We start from the raw sequence: 25,119 nt of genomic DNA on the forward strand, positions 1-25,119 counted from the left end.
TTACTTGAGTGAGAAATAAACTTCTGGTTGTGTTAAAAGTTTAAAAATAAAATAAAATTAAAAAAATAAATAAATAAAAGTAACAGTAGAACTATAATTGGAAAATGTTGAAATTTTTATTTCTGTTCAACTAACTCCAAATAAACTTTTAATTTAAAAAAAAATAAATAAATTCACATTCTGGGAGTAAGCTATCATAACAACCAAGATTATGCCATTACACTCATTCAAGTGCAGAATTTCTTCAAATACCTTAAAAAATATATGTATTCAATAGTTGGGAAACAGTTGTGTTACAGATAAGAGTTTACAAGTGTCTTCCAACAGAATGGGCCAAAATTGGTCTTGTGCACTCTGCAGTCAGCAAGATCTTTCAACATTTTTTTAAGTCAAATGATCGTCCTTTTAGGGGCACAGAGCCCACTTCCTATTTGTGGCACAGAGCTCAATTATCTACTTCCACCACTTTTTAGAGCCTCTCTCTCTCTCTCTCTCTCCCCAAAACTTAATTCTTTTGAATAGCTTTTGACATACTTCATGTATCATCTTAGCATAAAGCTTAGTATCAGACTATCTCTCACAACAAATGTCACAGAAAACTGCTAACTTTCAGGGAGAAGTGTGAGTCTTAATTTGTCTGTGATTATCTCTGCCCCTTCAATATGATAACCACGTAAAACCAAGGAGTTCGTTTACCTGATTTCCCCCTCGGTTTACTTACTGGCATTGGTTGCAATATTCCACTGAATTTTAACTGAAATTCTAATCATTATTTGTTGTTGAATGTCTTCAAACAGTTTATCATATGATCCACAATGAAACTATAAGTTGATGATCTGACACACACTAGGCAATTTAAACTGCATGACTACAGAAGTGCTATATCCAACTCAGTGTTTTCTTTGTATCTTCAATGTACTGTTTTTCAGATCCTTCTGTTTCTATTATTAAATTAATGATGCATCTTAAACTCAGGATCACATAATACAGAAATATAATAGTTAAATCAATATAATTATTCATGTGTGCATGCTAAGTTGCTTCAGTGATGTCTGACTCTTTGTGACCCCATGGACTGCAGCTTGCTAGGCTCTTCTGTCTATGGGCTTCTCTAGGCAAGAACACTGGAGTGGATTGCCATTTCCTTCTCCAGGGATCTTCCCAACCCGGGGATTGAACCTGCGTCTCTTAAGTCTCCTGCATTGGCAGGCGGGTTCTTTACCACTAATGTCACCTGGGCAGCCCCCAATAATTCATGCTCAATATTGAAAGGATAAGTGAATCACCAATAAGAGTGTTAGAGAAGACTATAGGAAAAACAGAATGAAACTAACCCTTCAACTAAATAGGTATCAAAACTTTCTATGAAGAGATTAAATACTGAAGATTTCATAAACACGGATAAGAAAATAAAAAGGAGTATTTCTGGCATGCTGGGTTTTGGGGGGGAAATAAATGGAATTAGGGGAATTTATATAATTGGTTAGTTAAAAGGAAAAAGAGCAGGTGGGTTAAATAGTATCACTCTGTAGTTTGACTTCTTTCATATCCCTTTACTCAATTCCAGGAGCAAAGGAGAGAATTAAGCCTGCTTTACAAAGTGTCTTATTACAGCGCAAAGCTCTTTGAAGAGTAGGTACTATGAAAGACAGAATAGTGAACCATCAAGATGCCAGTCTTCAGGGAGCTTAAGTTTAATAAAAGTTGTAAAACATGTATGCCACAGCTAAAATATAATAATAGAAATAGCAGCTAGTATTATGCAAAAGGTATAAATAAAATCTGATAGATATACAAAGGGAGCAGAAATTATATTCAGTAAGGAGAAATGTGAAATCTTAATGGAAAGACAGAATTTGAGCTAGACACTGAAGGACTAAAGATGATGAGTGTAGGAGGAACATTGGACAAAAACATGGACAAGACTGAGAAGATCAATGTATGAATTCCCTTCTAAAAAATCTGAATTTCATTCAACAGAATGGAAAACTACTGAGTTTTTCAATGGCGTAATAAATTAATAGGAATTTTTCTTTTAAGATAACTCTTACAACATTTGTAAAGTGAACGGTTATGGCAGCTGAATGAATATGTTTACATGTGTGAAGGAATGGACCCTAGATAAAGTAAATATAGTTTGTAGGATGATATATTAATAATAAACTAGGCAAGAAGTAAATGAAGTCTAGAATAGGGTTAAAGCCTCCAGAAACTAGAATATAAATTTCATTATAGGATCATACAGACATCTACCAACTGGTCAAATATTGAGAAAAGGTTTAGCCTTGTTCTTAAATAATAAATTACTGTATGCCCTTTAATTGAAATCAAATTTAAAGAGTACAGATGACACTATATGGAAAACTATCTCCTGCCTTATTTTCAACCCTCCAGTGTAATTTATTTCTATCCTTATTCTTTCAACTGGCTACTACAACAATTCTAAAAAATGCATTCATACTGCTTCATACACCAGGAGACAGAAGAATGTTGTTCACTGTGCATAATTTGTAATAACTAAAACCTGGAAATGACGTAAATGTTCAATAACAAAAAAGTAAATATATATATTAATATGCAAGAACTATGGCTATATATATATCAACATAGGTAAATGTAAAAAACTGCAAAAAAAAAAGCTAAGTAAAACAGTAAATTGCAGAAGAAAAGTTATATCTATATTAAGACTAAATAAATGAAAATATTATATACTGTAAGATAATACGATATGGAAGTATAAACACACATGCACAAGTATCATAAACAACAAATTCAAGAGGGAAGGACAGGAAATACACCTGCTTAGTTTTTTGGGGAAAAAATGTTCTGAAGCATATATAGGTATGACACAGATCTTTGTTTCATTGTTCTCTATAATTTTAAGTGGAAACTTTCCATACTTTTTTATTTTTTAAGAAAAAAGCTTATATGAAATGCTCAATGTATTTAAAAGTATCCTTTTGTAATCTACTAAGTAATTCTTCTGAATATCATGTCAGAAAAAGCTATTTCATTCTGGCACTATTTATCACCCTACTGACCTCTGCTGGTCCAACAATGGAGAGGAAACTGCAGTTGTCTTCCTGTCTTTCTTGCTAGTTGAAGATGATGACTTAGGGCTTGATTTTCTCTTTGGAGATTTGCTAGACTTTCTTAGAGAAGGTGACGGAGACAACTTTGATCTAACCACTTCTGGTGAAACCTTTCAAAAGAATTCAGTAAGTCAGAAAGTATACCAATCATGGTTGCTTCAATCAGACAAAAAGCAACAACAACAAACTTCAGATAAAACATTAAGTGTTATGACAGCCACCAGACATTACTATCAGCCTGGCTTCTAAACCTATACTGTTAACCAATACCCTAATTGCCCCAACATTAATATCAAAAGTCAAAGTGAAGTTGCTCAGTCATGTCTGACTCTTTGTGACCCCGTGGACTGTAACCCACCAGGCTCCTCTGTCCATGGGATTCTCCAGGCAAGAATCCTGGAGTGGGTTGCCATTTCCTTCTCCAGGGGATCTTCCTGACCCAGGGACTGAACCCAGGTCTCCTGCACCGCAGGCAAACTCTTTACCATCTGAGCCACCAGGGAAGTCATAGGCAGTTTGTAGGCTATTATTTGGAGCTTATGACTGTTAACAGGGAAGCGACAGCAGGGTTGCAGAGAGGACTGACTGGAGCTGGCATGGCTGGGGCAGGATGTTCAAGTTCATCACAGACAGTCTAAAACAAAACTCTGCTCAGCACCTGGGGGCATCAGGTTCTCCAGCCCCTTCTATATCTGCCACACAGCTATTAACATGAGTATCAATAAAGCAAACTAAAATTATGAAATTTCAAAATCTCCTCAGAAAAATCACAAATTATATTCAAATATATTTTATCTCTTTCTACTCTTTAGAAAAGAAACAAGTACTCTATAGAGATACTGCTAAGTCGCTTCAGTCGTGTCCGACTCTGTGCGACCCCATGATCTGCAGCCCACCAGGCTCCCCCGTCCCTAGGATTCTCCAGGCCAGAACACTGGAGTGGGTTGCCATTTCCTTCTCCAATGCATGAAAGGGAAAAGTGAAAGTGAAGTCGCTCAGTCGTGTCCGACTCTTCTCGACCCCATGGACGACTGCAGCCTACCAGGCTCCTCCGTCCATGGGATTTTCCAGCCAAGAGTACTGGAGTGGGGTGCCATTGCCTTCTCCACTATAGAGATAACATGGGCCTAAAAATCAGGTGTATATAGATTCAAGTTCCATTTCACATTAGTTGGTGACTCCAGGCAACAGAAACTTAGCTTTGTTTGTCTGTTTAATATTAAAAATATGCCCTATTTATCTAATAGAGTAATGTGAAGATTAATTGATTAACACGTATAAGTATCAATATCCCAATACAATTTTAGATGTAGCAAGCAGTTAATGAGTTCTCCAATCAATATCCATGTTGATGTTAATTACTAACATATTTCAATAAATAGCATACCTCTTTTTTAATAATAATTTCTTCTCTTTTCTCCATGTTTTCTTGTTCCAGCTTCATTAATTCCCTCTGTATCTTTTGACGCTTCATTTCCAATGACAACTCATGAACATAATCATAATTAATATCTCCGTTGTCAGAATCTTTAAAATAAAAATTCCATTACTTTTCAAAAACTATTATAGTTATCTATACCAAAAATTATAGCAATTTTTTCAACTATTTTTTATACAAATTAAAATCATAGATTCTTTAATAAGAGTAACACACTTCTAAAAAATAAAGAAAAAATATACTGTTTCTACCTGGAGGAGGGCATGGCAATCCACTCCAGTATTCTTGCTGAGAGAATCCCCATGGACAGAGGAACCTGGCGGGCTACAGTCCATGGGGTGACAGAGAGTCAGACACGACCGAGTGACTAAGCACACTTAGCATACTGTTTCTATAAACACTTAAAATTGATATAGCTAATTTCTTTATGAAAAACCAGTCTTAAGGTTCCTAGTTTTCTGTAAGTCATTTTGGGTTGTTTGGGGGTTGGGTTTTTGGTTCGATGGAATTTTTAAAAGATATAATTAAAATACTCAGCTACAAATTCTAAGTATTAAGGCTACCAAAACCTTTAATATTTCATACTGTAAATGATGTGATTCATTATCTCCCTGCTTTTCTTAAAGACTCATTAGTATTAAGGTTATATTAAATGTACAATCCTGTTTCTGTAGTTTTGTTTTTAAATTAATATCATTACTAAAAGTAATTTTAATACTAATGTGTACATGAGCTCATTTCTGAATGATCTATAACATTTTCACTGTAAGTGGTTTGTAGCAGTTCCTTAGATTAGAACTGTCCATCTCTTCAATAGATCTGATACCATGTATCTATTTCTATTTACCCTTTCAAAGAAAAGAATATGAAGATTAAAGAGGGGAAAACAAGGAAGAGTGACGTACAGACTATTTCATTACAAATGCATATAGATGTCTTCAGAGCCAACTGGCACTGTTATCTCTTTGTCATTAATGTCAACAAGCCTAGAGGAGGAAATTTCACTGACTGGTATCCTAACACCTGACCACATTGGGACTGACCACTTACAAACTGAAGAGCCTTCTCAAGTCACACATTTAGCACTTAAGATCATCATTTCATAACCTGGGGTAAATAAATAAAATGAAGAACTAAAAACAAAGATAAAGGAGTCCTACTTGATTGCTTAAAGCACAAAAATATGGACATCACTGACATTCTTTATATATAAAGAATTCCTACTAATTAAAAGGGAAAATGGTCAAAGGACATGAACAGGCAATTCATAAAAAGAAATGCAGATGATAGAAAAATAAGTCTTTTTTATGTACTAAAGAGCCATTTTCCCCCCTTAATGGTAATATTTGGTACTGGCAAAGGTACAGATAAAAGCCATGTTCATTCTCTGGAGGTAGCAATGTAAACTAATACATCCAGCCTGGACAATAATTTGATAGCCATGAATAAAAGCCTTAAGAACATTCATACCCTTTAATATCACAATTTTACTTTTAGAAATCTATTGCAACTAATAATAGATATAAAAATAAAGCTTTAAATTTATAGTCTTCTACACTGCCGTACAGAAAGATCTCTCCATGTCATACACAAGGTCAAACAACTTCATTTTAACATCTGCGACACATTTCATGATATGAACATATCATAGTTTATTTAACCATTTTCCTTCTGACAATTAGTTTGTTTTCAATATTTTGCTATTATAAACAAGACTTCATTGAACATTGTGATACCTACTTTGGTTTACAAGTGCAAATATTGTCTTTTCAGAACATATTTCTTGAATTAAATTTGCTGGAGTAAGTGTAATTTTTAATTTGCCAAACTATACTTGTTTGTTTGGCAAACAATATATTTTTTTTTCCTGACAAACTATACTATTGCCAAATAGTAGTATATTGCCAGATATACTCAGAATTTGATTATATTAATATTTATATTAATATAATTTATATTATATTTTTATAATATTGCCAAACTATACTCAGAAATTTTGGGGGCTTCCCTGGTGGCTTAGATGGTAAAGAATCTATCTGCAATATAGGAGACCTCAGTTCAATCCCTGGGTCAGGATGATCCCCTGGAGAAGGGAATGGCAACCCAATCCAGTATTCTTGCCCAGAGAATTCCATGGACATAGAAGCCTGGTGGGCTACAGTCCATGGGGTCACAAAGAGTCGGACATGACTAAGAGACCCCACTTTCATACTCAGAAACAGATTTACCAAAGTAAACTTCCACTTGATAATATTAGTCAGATAATATTTTTTTATTATTTAAAAATTATTTTAATTTTTATTTTAATTATTTTAATTTATTATTAAATTATTTTAATTTAATTAACTTAATTATCTCTCACTTCTTCCAGTATGATGGGTGAAGAATGTTATCTATTTTCACCAGTATTTCCCTATAGTAAAGCTGAGCATTTACTGGCCATTTCTATTTCCACTATGAATCACATATTCAATTTTTTTATTTTTTGCCCTCATGTATTTGTGGAAGTTCATTATATGTTAATACAGTGTTTTTACTATATGCCTACACATGACACGTCAAATATTTTCTTTTGTGATCTATTTTTAATAGATGACGTCTATGTTTAGTTAGATACAAAATTTTAAATCCTTATACAATCAAATATTTTATGGATTCTGCATTTTATGCTTATTTTAGGAGAATGTACATACCTCCAAGATTTCCTAAATATGTTCATACATTTTCTCTTCTACTACAATGGTACTTTTGCTTTTTATATTACTGCATTGTATTTTGTAGTAAACAAATATGGTAAGTTTAGAGAACCAAACAAAAAATAACCACTTGGGGAATGGGAACTGGAAATACATAAAACAACTGGGATGATGAAAAGTTTTACAGGTACATAAGAATCTATATTTGATCCTGTAGGCAATGGGAAATCAGAGAATTTTAAACAGGGGAGTGAAATGAACTAATTTATTCTTTTAGAAGTTCACTCTAACTCACAGAGTGAGAGAAGATATGTATAATATGTATACTGATTAAGAGATTTCATATTTAGACTATATAAAGAACGTGCTGTGTGCTTCAGTCATGTCCGACTCTTCGTGACCCTATGGACTGTAGCCTGCCAGGCTCCTCTGTCCATGGGATTCTCCAAGCAAGAATACTGGAGTGGGTTGCCATTTCCTTCTCCAATATAAAGAAAATTCAACAATCAAAAAAAGCAGTAACAATAAAGAAGTAGGCAAAAGTCTATAGAGTTTACAAAACAGGTGGTACAGTGGCCAGTAAATGTGAGAAAACTGTCAACTTATTACTCATTAGGGAAATGTACACTAAAATCACCATAGTAAGAAACAACCACCTATCTCTAGAATGATTATGATGAAAAAGGCAAAAAATACCATAGAAAGGAGAACTATTTTTGACTTGACATTATCTACTGAAGATGAACATATGTAGACTCAATGGCCCAACAATCCTACTCCCAAACATAAACTCAAGAGAAATGAGTACATGTTTATCAAAGGTATGATTAGGAGTAGCAACTTATTCAAAATAGCCCCAAACTAGAAATTAACCAAATGTTTATTGACAGAAAAATGAATAAGTTATGGTATACTCATACAATGAACTACTATATACCAATAAGAATTAATGAACTATAACTATGTTCAAAAATCTCACAAACATATAGTTTTGGCTAAGAATAGAAAGAGTACATGCTAAAGATTTCATTTATGTAGACTTCAAAAACAGACAAAACTAACCCATGGTAGTAAAAATCAAGACAGCAAGTACCTTCAGGAGGTGGAGGCTGGGAAAGTAGTGACTGAAAAAAGGGAGTATGAAGGGGCTTATGGGATATGAGTAATTTTATATGTATTGATGTGTGCTGCTTACACAAGCCTGTTCTATTGGTGAAAATTCAGTAAGTTGTACACATGAATCATGTACTCTTCTGAAAGTTATTATTATACTTTAATAAAAAGAAATCTTTTGTGAAGATTAGTCTGGGGTTCAAGTGGAGAATGATTTAGAAGACAAGACTAACCTCAACGCATGAGGTTAGAGAATTATTTGTAAAACACACTTATAGCCAACAAATAAGTATCTTAAGAACTAGAATATTAGTACTAATAATTTAGAGAAACAGGTGGTTTTGAAAGACACTCAACAGATAGAAATGTTTAGATTTATCTTAAGTGTCTGGGTTGATCAGAAGGACTCTCAATAATGACCTTTAGACTTTCGGGAAACCAGTAGGAAAACTGGTGCCTTTAAGATATGGAACTCAGGTAGAGATATCTAATTGGTAATGCCTCAATTAAGAGCTCTACATATTGGAGTCATTAATATGTAGATGTTAATGATGCCCTGGGAGCATGATTTCATCTGGAGAGAAAAACTGAAAGTGAGGGGGAAAAAAGTTTTGGAAAGTGGGAAGAGGAAACAATTAAAAATTTTTAAAGCAGCTTCTAAAGACAAGTGGGTCTCAAAGAGCAGTATGAGGACTCCCTGAGATCCCCAAGACAATTTCTGGAGTTCCAGAAGATCAAAAGTATTTCCATAATTCTACACTATTTGCCTGGTCCACTCAATCTCTAGAGTATATTGTGGCATTTTCCAGGTGTCACATGATATGTGATATCATTAACAGACTGAATCTGGAAGAAGACACAAAAATCTAGGTATCTTTCATTAAGGTGGTTAAGAAGTTTACTTTAAGAAGTTAAAACGATTTGCAAAAACATTTAAAACATTGCCACCTCCTCCAATTTTTATTTTTGCTTTGCAAAGCATGGCTGTTTTCCATAAAACTGTATGCTAGATTTACTACTGTCAGTTTTATGGAAAACAGCCATGCTTTGCAAAGCAAAAATAAAAATTGGAGGAGGTGGCAATGTTTTAAATGTTTTTCCAAATCATTCTAACTTCTTAAAGTAAACTTCTTAACCACTAACTTCTAAAATGGAAACTACTGAAGCAGATAATCCACAACAAGAAAAGCCCTCCAGGGTCCTTAAAAAGAGCAACAAGTGTCCTGAGACCAAAATGTTTGGGAACTACTCATACAGACCAAACTTCTTCTGAGTCTAGCTAAAATTGCTATTTAGATTGAAAATGCAGAGGGTAAGCACATTAAATGAAGTCAGTCCACTCTCTAACTCTATGCTTCAACATTTCTTCAAACAGAAACTTTTATTTATTTATTTATTTTATTTTTAAACTTTACAAAATTGTATTAGTTTTGCCAAATATCAAAATGAATCCGCCACAGGTATACATGTGTTCCCCATCCTGAACCCTCCTCCCTCCTCCCTCCCCATACCATCCCTCTGGGTCGTCCCAGTGCTCTAGCCCCAAGCATCCAATATCATGCATTGAACCTGGACTGGCGACTCGTTTCATACATGATATTTTACATGTTTCAATGCCATTCTCCCAAATCTTCCCACCCTCTCCCTCTCCCACAGAGTCCATAAGACTGTTCTATACATCAGTGTTTCTTTTGCTGTCTCGTACACAGGGTTATTGTTACCATCTTTCTAAATTCCATATATATGCATTAGTATACTATATTGGTGTTTTTCTTTCTGGCTTACTTCACTCTGTATAATAGGCTCCAGTTTCATCCACCTTATTAGAACTGCTTCAAATGTATTCTTTTTAATGGCTGAGTAATACTCCATTGTGTATATGTACCATAGCTTTCTTATCCATTCATCTGCTGACAGAAACTTTTAAACCACAGCGATTTATAATAATCAGAACCTATGAGTTTTAAAATCAAAAGAAAACCTAAGAAACAGCCATGTGAATATTTTGTATGTAAAAGTACTATAAAAGACATTTACTCACCTTTTAAAAGAATTTTACATATAAAAGGCTCTTGCAGTAAAAATCAGTTTAGTTTTTTAAAAGATGAGTCTAGAGCAAAGCGTTGGGAAGGGATAGATAGCACACAAGGGGCCTCTGGAAGGCCAGAGTTTGAAGAGGAAGACAGAAAACCCCACGAGTGACATATGGATGCCAAGGGGAAAGTGTTTCAAGAAGAAAGGTTATGGGATGTGTCACATGCTGCAGGAAGATTACAGGAGAGAGGGACAAGTATGTCTTCATTTATTTAGTAAAAAGGAGGTTATTGTGACCTTAAAGAGCAGTTTTAGTGAAGATGCGCATCAGAAGACGGAATAAACATGAAGTGAAAAGGTACAATTTAGCTGTAAAGTGGGAATAAACAAGGAAATGACTAAAAATAATATGGTGAAAAGAGAAAATGTGCCAAGATGGATCTTAAAGCTAAAAAACAGAATGTAAGATAAATGAATAAGATTGCAGAGGTGGAAGGAAATCAGGGGACTCTAACCTATATTAAGCCTCTTATTAAGAACACGAAGGAAATTTAAAAACTTTAGTGAATAAAAACTAGTTTACAGATGTGCTGGCAGGAAGCTAAGAGAGTCTGTGGATAAAGAGTTACATTATTTGTGTGTTATAAATAGCAAGCAGGAGAAAGGGCTTGGAAGGGTGGAGATTTAAGGACAGGGTTCGAAAGAGCTACTATGAAAAAAGGAGCAAACTGACCTAGGCTTTTCTGAACCATTAAAATATTCAACAATTAGGATGTACTACTGTAATGGAAATACAGAAGTTTCTATTTTTAAAAATAAGTATCCAATGTATTTCAGAATGCTTTTTTCAAAAAAATAATTAAAATGAGAAGGAAAATCTTAAGCGTTAATCCCTTAGAATTTAGAAAAAGCCATTTTTGAACAGTCAAGGTTTGGAATATTTACTGCTATTCTGTAGGAGGTATTACTGTTACTTTTGAAATCCCAATGAACTAATAGAGAAGTTTCCTATTCTTAGAAGCAACTTTTTAACAGACAATACTGTATAAAGATGAAATGGATTTCCTTAAAAAGTACTAATGTTCAAATTGCTGGAGCTAGTGGAGGTGATGAAATTCCAGCTGAGCTATTTTAAATCCTAAAAGATGATGATGTGAAAGTGTTGCACTCAATATGTCAGCAAATTTGGAAAACTCAGCAGTGGCCACAGGACTGGAAAAGGTCAGTTTTCATTCCAATCCCAAAGAAAGGCAATGCCAAAGAATGCTCAAACTATTGCACAATTGCACTCATCTCACACTCTAGCAAAGTAATGCTCAAAATTCTCCAAGCCAGGCTTCAGCAATACGTGAACCGTGAACTTCCAGATGTTCAAGCTGGTTTTAGAAAAGGCAGAGGAACCAGAGATCAAATTGCCAACATCCGCTGGATCATCAAAAAAGCAAGAGAGTTCCAGTAAAACATCTATTTCTGCTTTATTGACTATGCCAAAGCCTTGGACTGTGTGGATCACAATAAACTGTGGAAAATTCTGAAAGAGATGGGAATCCCAGACCACCTGACTTGCCTCTTGAGAAACCTGTATGCAGGTTAGGAAGCAACAGTTAGAACTGGACATGGAACAACAGACTGGTTCCAAATAGGAAAAGGAGTACGTCAAGGCTGTATACTGTCACCCTGCTTATTTATTTAACTTACATGCAGAGTACATCATGAGAAACGCTGGGCTGGAGGAAGCACAAGCTGGAATCAAGATTGCAGGGAGAAATATCAATAACCTCAGATATGCAGACGACACCACCCTTATGGCAGAAAATGAAGAAGAACTAAAGAGCCTCTTGATCAAAGTGAAAGAGGAGAGTGAAAAAGTTGGCTTAAAGCTCAACATTCAGAAAACTAAGATTATGGCATCCGGTCCCATCACTTCATGGCAAACAGATGGGGAAACAGTGGAAACAGTGGCTGACTTTATTTTCCTGGGCTCCAAAATCACTGCAGATGGTGACTGCATCTATGAAATTAAAAGACGCTTACTCCTTGGAAGGAAAGTTATGACCAACCTAGATAGCATATTAAAAAGCAGAGACATTACTTTGACAACAAAGGTCCGTCTAGTCAAGGCTATGGTTTTTCCAGTGGTCATGTATGGATGTAAGAGTTGGACTGTGAAGAAAGCTGAGCACCAAAGAATTGATGCTTTTGAACTGTGGTGTTGGAGAAGACTCTTGAGAGTCCCTTGGACTGCAAGGAGATCCACCCAGTCCATCCTAAAGGAGATCAGTCCTGGATGTTCATTGGAAGGACTGATGTTGAAGCTGAAACTCCAGTACTTTGGCTTGATGCAAAGAGCTGACTCATTGGAAAAGACCCTGATGCTGGGAGGGATTGAGGGCAGAAAGAGAAGGGGATGACAGAGGATGAGATGGTTGGATGGCATCACCGACTCGATGGACATGGGTTTGGCTGGACTCCGGGAGTTGGTGATGGACAGGGAGGCCTGGTGTGCTGCATTTCATGGGGTTGCAAAGAGTCGGACTCGACTGAGCAATTGAACTGAACTCTTAAGGTACTTTTCAAGTATTAGTCTGTAAGTTTTCAGGGATATTTCTTAAATATTATAGTAAATAGTTTAGGTTTGCAGTCTCTTGGCTGTCACACATATTCAACTCATCTACTGCAGCTCAAAAGCAGTCACAGAAAATACGTAACCAATGGACATGGCTGTTCTCCAATAAAATTCTACTGCAAAAACAGGTGGTTGGTCCACAAGCTATAATTTCCTAGCCCCTGGACTAAGTTTTTGGCTATCTGATGAGGAAGGAAGTTACATTCTAAAGTCTTTAGTTTTGTCAACTACAGTAGAGTAACAAAGCTGAATTACTAAAATAATTATATAAATCATATTAAAATGCTCAGTGTAACTACAGATGTGAGTTCCCTCTCTCTGTATTTGGTAGTGTGAGACTATAGTGCTCAACTTCTAGATCACAGAAGAGAAGGCAGAACACTCATGGGGTGGAAAACAAATGCTTATTTGTCAAAAGACAATGACTTAAAGGTGATTTTCCTAATTTTCCATGAACAAATCCCCCCGTTATCATCTGATATCACTTTCTTGAAAGATGAAATCCAACAATTTCTTGCAAATAATCTTCCTAGGTCTTTAAGGTTTAAAAATCTCACTTTTAATATTTTATGGAAAACAATAAACATAAATTTCAATTCTCTTAAACCTTGATACTGAGAAACTTAAAGATTGACAAGTGCAATAAATTTCAAAGTAGCATGATGCTTAACAGGTAAGTTCTAGAGAGAACAGCTTTCTTGGCTTTTATTCAGCTACATGCTATTTCCTGCCTTATAACTCAGTAAGACACACAAGTCAATTAGATTCTGAAACAATAGGGAGATCACAGCTAGAAAGTGTTTTGAACCCCACAGAAAAACCTACAAAGTGAACAATCAATACACTGACTATATAAGCAAAGATTTTTGAAACTCACCATCTCTATTAGTTTCCCATTCTACATTTTCTTCTTCACTTTCTGGAGTTCTCTCCTTAGTGATTTTTATGTCTTCCTTTTCCCTATGTCTCCCTCTTGAAGATTCTTTCTAAAAAGTACATACATATATACATATGGGTTATTACATTTATACAAACTACAAGAGGTAGTTACTATAATGCAGAATATTTCTAACTTCATCTTTGTTTCATTAAAGAATCATTTTTGCACTCATCCACTAAGTGGAGGAAGTAACAAATTCTAGAGTATCATCACAATGAAAAGACTGTACTATTATCTATTTTACTAAAAAACAGCAAATGTATGAAGTTTTTAAAAGATACAATGAAAATCAAATACTTTAATATGCATTTGGTAGTATACTACATATTCAGTTTCTATATGAACATTACAGGGGTAAAGTTTAAAACAGATAAAATACAACAGGAGGAACTGTGATTATATTTTAAAACAACTAGAAAAAGGTTACACTGTTCACAGTAGAGTCTCAAAAATAACTGCTGATCCAGGACGTGTTATATATTACTAACAAACGAGCATTTAAAGACACCTAAAGGTAAATCCAAAGTCATCTAATAATTTTATAAATGCCTTAAAAGAGGGGATTTTCCCTATTTTGGTGTAGTAACTACAATATTTAGAAAAGTTATCTTTATATTGCAGCTGCAAAGTGAAAAAGTTTAACATTTTATTCCAGGTATAACAGTAGCCTACACACAAAGCAGGATAATAGTAATTCAGCTTGTAAAATTTAATGAAATATCCTATTATTTAAGATGAAAACTTGAAACCACATTTTACTAAGTGGAAAGAAAACATAACCTGTGTCATGGAATTCTCACCTTCCCATCACAGTGTCTCACTTTTATTAAGACTAAATCTTGACTATGAAAGACACTAATACACAAGGATATTAAGTGCTGTAAATTCTTTCCGGGCATTACCAGACATAAAATTTGGCTGCCTACAACACAAATTAACTTTTCTTTGTCTTCTTTTTAAAGAACTCTAGTGCCCCTAAATTTTATTTATTTAAGTAGGAAGTCATGTTTTAAGTATTACTTGCTAAATGACATATATAGTTGTTGATACAACAGAGGCTGACAAATATTAAAAGACTATATAACAGAACCAGTCACGACAAAATGGTGAAAGATCAAAAAAAGAAAAGGAAAAAATAAATGCAGTCCTATCTGTACATGAGATAAAAGGAGAAAAAGGAACACCATCTATTTTTACTCTTAAAATATATTGTGGAATATTAATGAAGAATTATTCTATATGCCATGCAACTTTTGAATGTTCTGTGAATTAAACCCACATACAAATGTGTGTATATAAATATATTTATGTAAATATTTAATAACATTTACCCTACATATTGAAATTATACAATTTTTGCATTGCCTATTGTTTTCCAGTATGACTCTAATACTGTCTCCAAAGATCATATATAACTGTTATTAAGTACTAGGGTAGGCTTCAATATGTGGTGGAATTTCAAGTTAGGAGATATGCTTTTGCCTAAAACTTTGTCACTATCTCACCTCAAATCAAAATCCTATGGACAGAGGAGCCTGGTGGGATACAGTCCATGCGGTGGCAAAGAGTTGGAAATGACTGATGGATTAAGCACACCTCAAATCATAACAGAGGAAACAATTTTGATAATACCTAAGGCTCAGGTCATCTTTTAAAATGTTGTATTTCCTCATTTTTTCCTCTTCAAACAACAGTGTATAACTTGTTAGGCATGTTATTCCTTGTAAAATAAAATTATTTCTCTCCTCTTGTCATATTCAAATGTAAGGGGTCTGCCATTGCTTGTCTCATGTAGTACAGAATGGTTTGCTCTACAACTTCTTGTATTTCTTGAATAGAATGGTTTGTCATCTTGCTACTCTTAAATGCAAATTACAAGTACAACCATTTGATTATTATGTATTCTAAATTAATCATTCTGGAACATGTACATGCTGAAATATTTGTTAGAGAACCGCAATATTTTAGCCAATACCTATGAGATGAGATATTTTATGAATTCAGAATTATTTGGATTTCAAAATATACTAAGTAACAATGCCAACAGGGTCTGGAGCAGCAACCTGTGATCAAACATTCTGTTATTTTTGCAGCAAAATATATGAATTCACCAACTGGATAAAGGCTATATAATAAGCTTCTTAACAATTAAGATCTGGTTTTGTTGCCAAATAAGTCTTTACCTAACTTAGGAAAAATGTTTCTTTTAGTAAAAGTCTTTTACGTTTCAGAAATGCAGTAAATAATTGTGAACTTTTACTTTCACTTTATTTCTACTTTATATCACTCATATTTAGTTCTTAAACATTGTATGTATGGACAGATTATATTTATTACAAATTTTATTTCTAGCTAGTAAGGAGCCATTAACAAGATTATGATTTGAAAAGAAGTATTGAGGCTAAAAGAACAGAAAGACAATATTACTAATATAATAAGTGATTAGCAACCATAATAATAAAATAATAGGGGTCCTTGAAGGAACATAATCCAACCTCATACCCCATGTAGAAAATTTTTTCCTAAATTTTGTGTAGTTGTACAAGTTTTCTATTAGAAGAATTTCAGGGGAAAAAAGTTACTCCCAAGGTCTCCACTGATAGTTCTCCACTACTGCATTGCTCCCATTTTTAGACAGTTCTAAACATTAGAAAATTATTTCATATACAGATCACAACTTTCTTATATTGCTACCTCTCCAGAATGTCTACTGATTGGAACTACTTTTGACCTCTACAATCATGTAAAAAATCAATTTACATGATTTGACATCTAAATCATGTAAAATCTAGTAATTCTTCCACATTACTAGAAAGTGGAATACTAGTACTAAATCTTTTCAATATCTTCTTATATCAGGACAAAAGTACTCTTCACACTGATCATATATTAACATTTCATATTTTCATACCCTTTACTACTCTCTCATTTTCTCTGACACACTAATCTTGCAATGTTGCTTCAATAAAATGTGATAACTAAAATTAATTTAGTCTTGCCAGAGTAGCATTGAGTATATAGCTTCTACCTCTCCCAGTACAGAATCGAAATTATTCTTGTGTTAATGAACTTGTTTTTTGGGGGAAAGGTGTTTGGAGGAGGGAGAGGTGTTTTGGGTGGAATTTAAATAAATTATAATTTTAAAAGCTATATAAATGTAAACTACAATTTCACATATAATGAAGCCTGTGTGTCGCACAGTCGTGTCCAACTCTTTGCAACTCCATGGACTGTATATAGCTTGCCATCTCCCTCTCCAGGGTATCTTCCCAATCCAGGGATTGAACACAGGTCTCCTGCATTGCAGGCAGATTCTTAACCCACTGAGTTACCACGGAAGCCCCATCAAAATGAAGCCTAGAAATAGGGTAAACTTCAGGGCTGGGTAAAGTAGTAATACAGTGAAATCATTGGAGATCAAATTTTCTTACTGTTTTTCTCCTTTCTCACAACACTGCTATTCCTATTGTTGACTTCACATGAAGGCACATTTCTTTTACCACAAGGACAAGCAATCTAGATTCACCCAGTATGCGCCTTTCTCCAATCAAAAAATAATGTTTTCTTTTAGTCTAAATAAGCCAACTTCAGTCACATGGCCACATCTGAATCAATAATTAATAAAGATAACAGCCACCAGCTAAATCAATTAGGCCTGGTTCCTAAGTCAACTGAATTAGCAAGGAGAATGGGATTGTTATGACTGCTGCTACTGCTGCTAAGTCGCTTTAGTCATGTCCGACTCTGTGCAACCCCACAGACGGTATCCCACCAGGCTCCCCCGTCCCTGGGATTCTCCAGGCAAGAACACTGGAGTGGGTGCCATTTCCTTCTCCAGTGTGTGAAAGTGAAAAGTCAAAGTGAAGTCGCTCAGTTGTGTCCAACTCTTAGCGACCCCATGGACTAGCAGCCCACCAGGCTCCTCCATCCATGGGATTTTCCAGGCAAGAGTGCTGGAGTGGGGTGCCATAACCAATGAGGGTCCAGCAGTGAATCTGGGGTCAATTCCCCAAATAGCAATGCAGCTTCAAAACGAAAAAGCGAATGGATTCTGGGAAGTTCAAAGTAATTTACACTATACCTTTGGAACTACACTTTACTTCCTCAAAGTACTGTACAATACAACACTTTTGAGAGGACTCTTGAGAGTCCTTGGACTACAAGGAGATAAAACCAGTCAATCCTAAAGGAAATCAACCCTGAATATTCATTGAAGGACTGATGTTGAAGCTGAAGCTCCAATACTTTGGCCACCTGATGCAAACAGCTGACTCACTGGAAAAGACCCTGATGCTGGGAAAGATTGAAGGCAGGAAGAGAAGTAAGAGAGTAAGATGGTTGGATGGCACCCCTGACTCAATGGGCATGAGTTTAAGCAAACTCCAGGAGATGGTGAAGGACAGGGAAGTCTGGCGTGCTGCAGAAGTTTATGGGGTTGCAAAGAGTCGGACATGACTGATGGACTGACCACAACACTTCTGACAACCGCAGAGGCCATAAAAGTAAAAAAATATACTTTCCAACCTACTGAAGATTTTCTTTGTTCACCTTGACTAATGCATTTCGGACCCTCATTCTAAGGTCATTTTCCATCTTCCTGATGTATATCCTTTTAGAAATTATGTAATCAAAGTTTCCTAGTAATCAACACCCTCAATTTTACCAAAAATTTTCTTTATTATATCTTCATTCTTGAAAAACAGTTTTTCTGGGCAAATAACTATGGGTTCACATATTCATCTCAGCTTTGAAAATATCATTCCACTGTATTTTGGCTTCTATTGTTGTTACTGATGTTGCCCATCATCCCTTTGTAGAAAGATCTGCCTTTTATCTTTGGGTGTTTCCAATATTTTCTCTATGCCTCTCATGTTCTGCAGTTTTAATACTCTACTTGATGATATGTATTGTGCTTTCTGTATCTGCAGGCATATGTCTCATCAATTATGGAAAATTCTCAGCCACTATTTCTTTCAACACTGCCTTTCCCATATTCTATTCCCCTCCCCCAAGGATTCCAATTAGATGTACATTAGATTTACTAAGTTTTTCACCCACAATTATGAATTTCTTATATATTTTTTATAACCTTGTCTTTATAGGCTACATTCTGGATAAACTCTTCAACACCACTTTCCAACTCACCAATTCTCTGTTTGGAGATTATGGTTCTCACCTTAAGGTTTTCAAACCTTTTCAGTTGGGACACTTTTGACCAAGGCTGAAAACTTAAATGAACAATGCTTCATTGTGGCTTCTGGCCTGAACACGAGCCCAACAACTTAGCTCACTATATGCCTTTTAGGATACACATAACTGACATTTTGAAATTTTAAAATGATTCACAGATGTGAAATTTTGGATTATTTCAACATTATAGAAATATGGACAGCAAAGAAATTTAGATCTACACTTAGGAAACTATATTTTATTTGTACTATACTGAAGAAAAATCCCATAATAGGGTTATCAGAGGTTTTCTTTTATGAAGAAAAAGAAAACCTAGCTTGTCTCAGAATAAGCAGAGTCACAAATAAATAAGATTATAAACTTCAAAAAACATTCAACAGATAACAAAGATCAGGTCATCTTCAAACACCACATTTTAAAAATACAAACGGGAGAGGACAATTATTAATATCTTTGTAACTATGTACCTAATAATATTGCACTGAACAGCACAAACAGGGACAGGGAGAGAACTAGATAGAAACACACTGCTACTAAGATACTTTAAAAGGCATCCTCAGTGTTCCAGTTCAAGATAGCAGAGTAGAACAATGTACACTTATATCCCCCTGTGAGAGGACCAAAATCACAGCAAGCTGTGGAACAACCATTGACAGGAGGATGCTGGAACCCTCCAAAAAATGATAGCCCAAAGTATATCAAGTCTAAAGACAAAGAAGCTACAATGAGATGGTAGGAGGGGCACCGACATGATAAAATCCCATACACACCGGGTGGGCAACCCACAATCTGGAGAACGATAATACCTAAGAAATTTTCCCACTGTTGTCAAGGTTCTGAGCCCCATGTCAGGCTTCCCAGCCTGGGGATCTGGCAAAAGGACAGGGAATCTCCAGGGAATCTTGACTTTGAAGGTCAGTGGAATGTGCTTACAGGATTTCCACAGTACTGGGGAAAACAGAGACTCTACTCTTGGAGGGCAGCACAAACAAAATCCTGTGTGCATCAAGACCCAGATGAAAGGAGCAGTGATCCCACAAGAGGCTGAACCAGATCTACCTGCTAGTCCTGGAGGGTCTCCTGTGGAGGCGTGCATCGGTAGGTGCTCACCACAAGGACTGGGGCACTGGCAGCAGTTCTGGAAGGGGCCCCTTTGCATAATCCTCTTGGAGGTGGCCATCAACCCTAACACAGAGCCTCTAGATCCCAGGGCTGGGTCACCTCAGGCTAAACAACTAACAGGAAGGGAGCACAGTCTCACCCATCAGTTCAGTTCAGTGGCTCAGTCGTCTGACTCTGCAACCCCATGGATGCAGCACACCAGGCTCCCCTGTCCATCACCAACTCCCACAGCCTACTCAAACTCATGTCCACCGAGTTGGTGATGCCATCCAACCATCTCATCCTCTGTCATCCGCTTCTCCTCCTGCCTTCAGTCTTTTCCAGCATCAGAGTCTTCTCCAATGAGTCAGTTCTTCACATCAGGTGGCCGAAGTATTGAGTTTCAGCTTCAGGATCAGTCCTTCCAATGAATATTCAGGACTGATTTCCCTTAGGACTGACTGGTTTATCTTCCTGCTGTCCAAGGGACTCTCAAGAATCTTCTCCAACACCACAGTTCAAAAGCATCAATTTTTCGGCACTCAGCTTTCTTTATGATCCAACTCTCACATCCATAGATGACTACTGGAAAAACCATAGCTTTGATTATACAGACCTTTGTTGGTAAAGTAATGTCTCTGCTTTTTAATATGTTGTCTAGGTTTGTCACAGCTTTTACTGAGCATGGCCCTGCCCATCAGAACAAGACCCAGTTTTCCCCACCACCAGTGCCCCCATCAGGACTCTTATACAAGCCTTCTAGTCATCCTCTCAGCCGCTGCCTGTGACCTCGGGCATCGGGTAGCTCCTCTAGGCCGCTGCCCCTGACCTCGGACGTGGTAGCTCAAACTACCACACAATTGCACTCATATCACATGCTAGTAAAGTGATGCTTAAAATTCTCCAAGCCAGGCTTCAGCAATACGTGAACCGTGAACTTCCAGATGTTCAAGCTGGTTTTAGAAAAGGCAGAGGAACCAGAGATCAAATTGCCAAAATCCGCTGGATCATCAAAAAAGCAAGAGAGTTCCAGAAAAACATCTATTTCTGCTTTATTGACTATGCCAAAGCCTTGGACTGTGTGGATCACAATAAACTGTGGAAAATTCTGAAAGAGATGGGAATCCCAGACCACCTGACTTGCCTCTTGAGAAACCTGTATGCAGGTCAGGAAGCAACAGTTAGAACTGGACGTGGAACAACAGACTGGTTCCAAATAGGAAAAGGAGTATGTCAAGGCTGTATATTGTCACCCTGCCTATTTAATTTATATGCAGAGTACATTATGAGAAATACTGGGCTGGAGGAAGCACAAAGCTGCAATCAAGACTGCCGGGAGAAATACCAATAACCTCAGATATGCAGATGATACCACCCTTATGGCAGAAAGTGAAGAAGAACTAAAGAGCCTCTTGATCAAAGTGAAAGAGGAGAGTGAAAAAGTTGGCTTAAAGCTCAACATTCCGAAAACGAAGATTATGGCATCCGGTCCCATCACTTCATGGCAAATAGATGGGGAAACAGTGGCTAACTTTATTTTTCTGGGCTCCAAAATCACTGTTGATGGTGACTGCAGCCATGAAAGAGAAACAATATATAAATCCAAAAGCTTACTCTGAAAATAAACTACTGACTAATCTAATGAAGAAAACAGGGAGAAAATAACAAGTATTCAAAATCCTCTGACAATGTGAAAACAGTTATTAGAACAGAGAAAAAGGAAAAATGTGACTTCACACAACTCTATGCAAACTAGTTTAAAAGTCTATTCAAAATACACAATTTTCTAAAAAAAATATTTAACAAAACTGACTGAAAGACCAAAAGTCTATTCATTTCCATTGGAAAAATAAATTCTTAAAAATAAAGAACTTCTTCATACAATAGTACCAGACTCAGGTGGTTTCACATAGGAATTCTACCAAATCTTTCAAGAGCAGAAAATCACAATACCACTTAAGATATTATTAGAGCAACTACTATGTATAAAATAGATAACTAATGAGAACCTCCTGTGTAGCACAGGCACCTCTACTCAATGCTCTGGTAACCTAAACAGGATGGAAATCCAAAAAAAGAGGGGATATATGTACAGGCTTCCCCGGTGGCTCAGCTGGTAAAGAATCCACCCGCAACGCAGGAGACCTGGGTTTGATCCCTGGGTTGGGAAGATCTCTTAGAGAAGGGAATAAATGGTTACCCACTCCAGTATTCTCACTTGGAGAATTCCATGGACTATATAGTCCATGGGTGGGATCACACAGAGTCAGAGGTGACTCAGCAACTTTCACTCTCATATATACAGCTAATTCACTTTGCTGTACAGCAGAAGCTAAAACAACACTGTAAAGCAACTTCAGTAGAATACACACTCTTCTCAAGCTCACAAAGAATACTCGCCAATGTGGGCCACATTCTGGACCATAAAACAAACTTTTAAAAGAATAAAAATCATATAATGTCTAATCTCAAACCACAATGGAATTAAACTTGAAATCAATAACAGGAAGATGGCTGGATAATTCCAAAATATGTGGAGATTAAATAAAATACTTCTACTTAACACATGGGTCAAAGAAGAAATCTCAAGAGAAAATTCAAAATATTTCAAACTAAATGAAAATACAATTCAATTTCTCTAAATTTGTGTAATGAAGTGAAAACTGTTGAGAGAAATTTATAGCATTGAATTCATATAGTAGAAATGAAGAAAGTTCTAAAATCAATAATCTAAGTTTCTACCTTAGAAAACTAGAAAAAGAGCAACTGAAATCTAAAGTAGAAGAAAAACAACAAGTAGAGCAAAAATCAGTAACAATGAATATAGGAAATCAATGGGGAAAAAAAAAATCAACCAAAGTCATTTCTTTGAAAAGATCCAAGTTTCTATACAAGCTAAGAAAAAAAGAAGAGAAAAATTACCAACATCAGAAACAAAGAGAGACATCAATACAGATTCCAAGGATATTTAAAGAATAAAGCAATACTATAAACAATGCTATGCCCACAAATCTGATAACCTAGACGAAATGGACTAATTACTTGAAAGACATAATCTGCCAAAACACACACGTCAACCATAAACAATCTGAACAGAATTATATCTATTAAAGAAACTGAGTTAATAGTAAATCTTTCAAAACCTAAAGCACCAAACCCATATGGGTTCATGTGTGAATTCCATCAAGCATTTAAGAAAGAAATTATACCAATTCTCTACAATCTCTTCCAGAAGACAGAAGCAAAGGGAATACTTTCTGATTATTCTAAGGATAGCATTAGTATCTAAGTATTTGATACCAAAACCAGATGAAGACATAACAACAACAACAACAAAAACACACAATTATTTCTCATGGACATCAATGTAAAAACCCTAAACATATTAGCAAAATATAAGCAAATAAAATCCAACAACATGTAAAAATAATTATACACCACAACCAAGTGAGATTTATACCAGATATGCAAGGGTGGTTCAACATTCAAAAATCAATCAAGGTAATCCATCACATTAACAGACTAATAAGAAAGAAAAGAAAAGATGACATGATCATATCAATAAACATAAAAAGTATTTGACAAAATGCAACACTCACATTTGTGATTAAAAATCCTTAGCAAACTAAAAAGGGAACTTCTTCAACTTGATAAAGAACATGTATACAGAGCCTACAGTTACCATTATATTTAATGGTGAGAAGTTTTCTTCCAGTAGGATTGCTAACATGTTTCTCTCACCATGTCTTTTCCCCATCATAATGGAAGTCCTAGCCAATGCAATAAAAGAAAGAAAGTATACAGATTGAGAAGGAAAAAATATGTGTCTTTGTTCACAGATGACATGACTGTCTATGTAGAAAGAATCAACAAATCTGTGGGTTGCTTTGAATAGCACAGGTATTTTAAGAATACTAATTCTTCCAGTTCATGAGTACAATATATCTTTCCATTTGTGTTGTCTTCAATTCCTTTCATCAATGTCTTAACAGTTTTCAGTGTATAGATCTTTTACTTCCCTGGTTAAATTTATTTCTATGTATTTTAATCTTTGTGATCCAGCTGTAAATAGGTTTTTAATTTCTCTAATAGATCATTAGTGTATAGAAATGCTACAGATTTCTGTATACTCATATCCTGCAACTTCACTGAATTTGTTCATTAGTTCTAACGGCTTTCTGATGGATCTTTAGGGTTTTCTATATATACTACCATGTCACTTGCAAATAGTCAGGTATATGTGTGTGTATATATGTTGGTATACTGAAGTGGCAGGATAATCCAATCATTTAGTTTCTAGGTTACCTATAGAGAAACAAGTAGAGAGATCAAGAAGATAAAAGGTAGATTTTTCTGAATGTAACCCATTCTGTAGATTTAACTGTGAAACCATGAGGTCCTCATTAGAGCAGTAGGAATCAGTCTCATAACTTTGAAACCATGGAAATGTTCTACATATTTAACAAAATTTAAAAAAACCCTAAAACTAAAATCAAACTGTAATGAATCAACTCAACCACATCATATTTGTGGTTTAACCACACAGACTGCTCAAGTGACTTAAAATACAATAATTTGCACTTTGCTGTACAGCAGAAACACACTGTAAGTTAATGAAAATTAATTTTTTAAAAATACAATAATCTGACTATCTATCCCTAACAAATTCATGGGGCAGGAAGATCCCCTGGAGAAGGGATAGGCTACCCACACCAGTATTCTTAGGCTTTCCTGGTGATTCAGATGGTAAAGAATCTGCCTGCAATGCAAAAGACCTGGGTTGGATACCTGGGTTGGGAAGATCCCCTGGAGGAGGACATGGCAACCCACTCCAGTATTCTTGCCAGAAAAATTCCCATGGACAGAGGAGCCTTATCAGGCTACAGTCC

At 35.7% G+C, this 25,119-nt stretch overlaps 1 protein-coding gene across 8 annotated transcripts in view; it reads right to left on the reverse strand.

The window, feature by feature from the left end:
• Positions 1-25,119, reverse strand: part of ZC3H13 (zinc finger CCCH-type containing 13) — a 103,566-nt gene that overhangs the window by 59,045 nt on the left and 19,402 nt on the right. For 6 of the 8 annotated variants that reach the window (XM_061434564.1, XM_061434563.1, XM_061434562.1 and 3 more), the window contains 3 exons: positions 13,877-13,985; positions 4,480-4,619; positions 3,042-3,202 (listed from right to left, as the gene is read on the reverse strand). In XM_061434564.1, the coding sequence (XP_061290548.1) occupies positions 3,042-3,202; positions 4,480-4,619; positions 13,877-13,985 (410 nt within the window). Of the gene's footprint in view, positions 1-3,041; positions 3,203-4,479; positions 4,620-13,876; positions 13,986-25,119 lie in introns of those variants that run through there. The other 2 variants (XM_061434566.1, XM_061434567.1) reach the window with 2 other exon arrangements.

This window comes from Bos javanicus, chromosome 12 (assembly GCF_032452875.1).
Source record: "Bos javanicus breed banteng chromosome 12, ARS-OSU_banteng_1.0, whole genome shotgun sequence".
Lineage (NCBI taxonomy): Eukaryota > Metazoa > Chordata > Mammalia > Artiodactyla > Bovidae > Bos > Bos javanicus.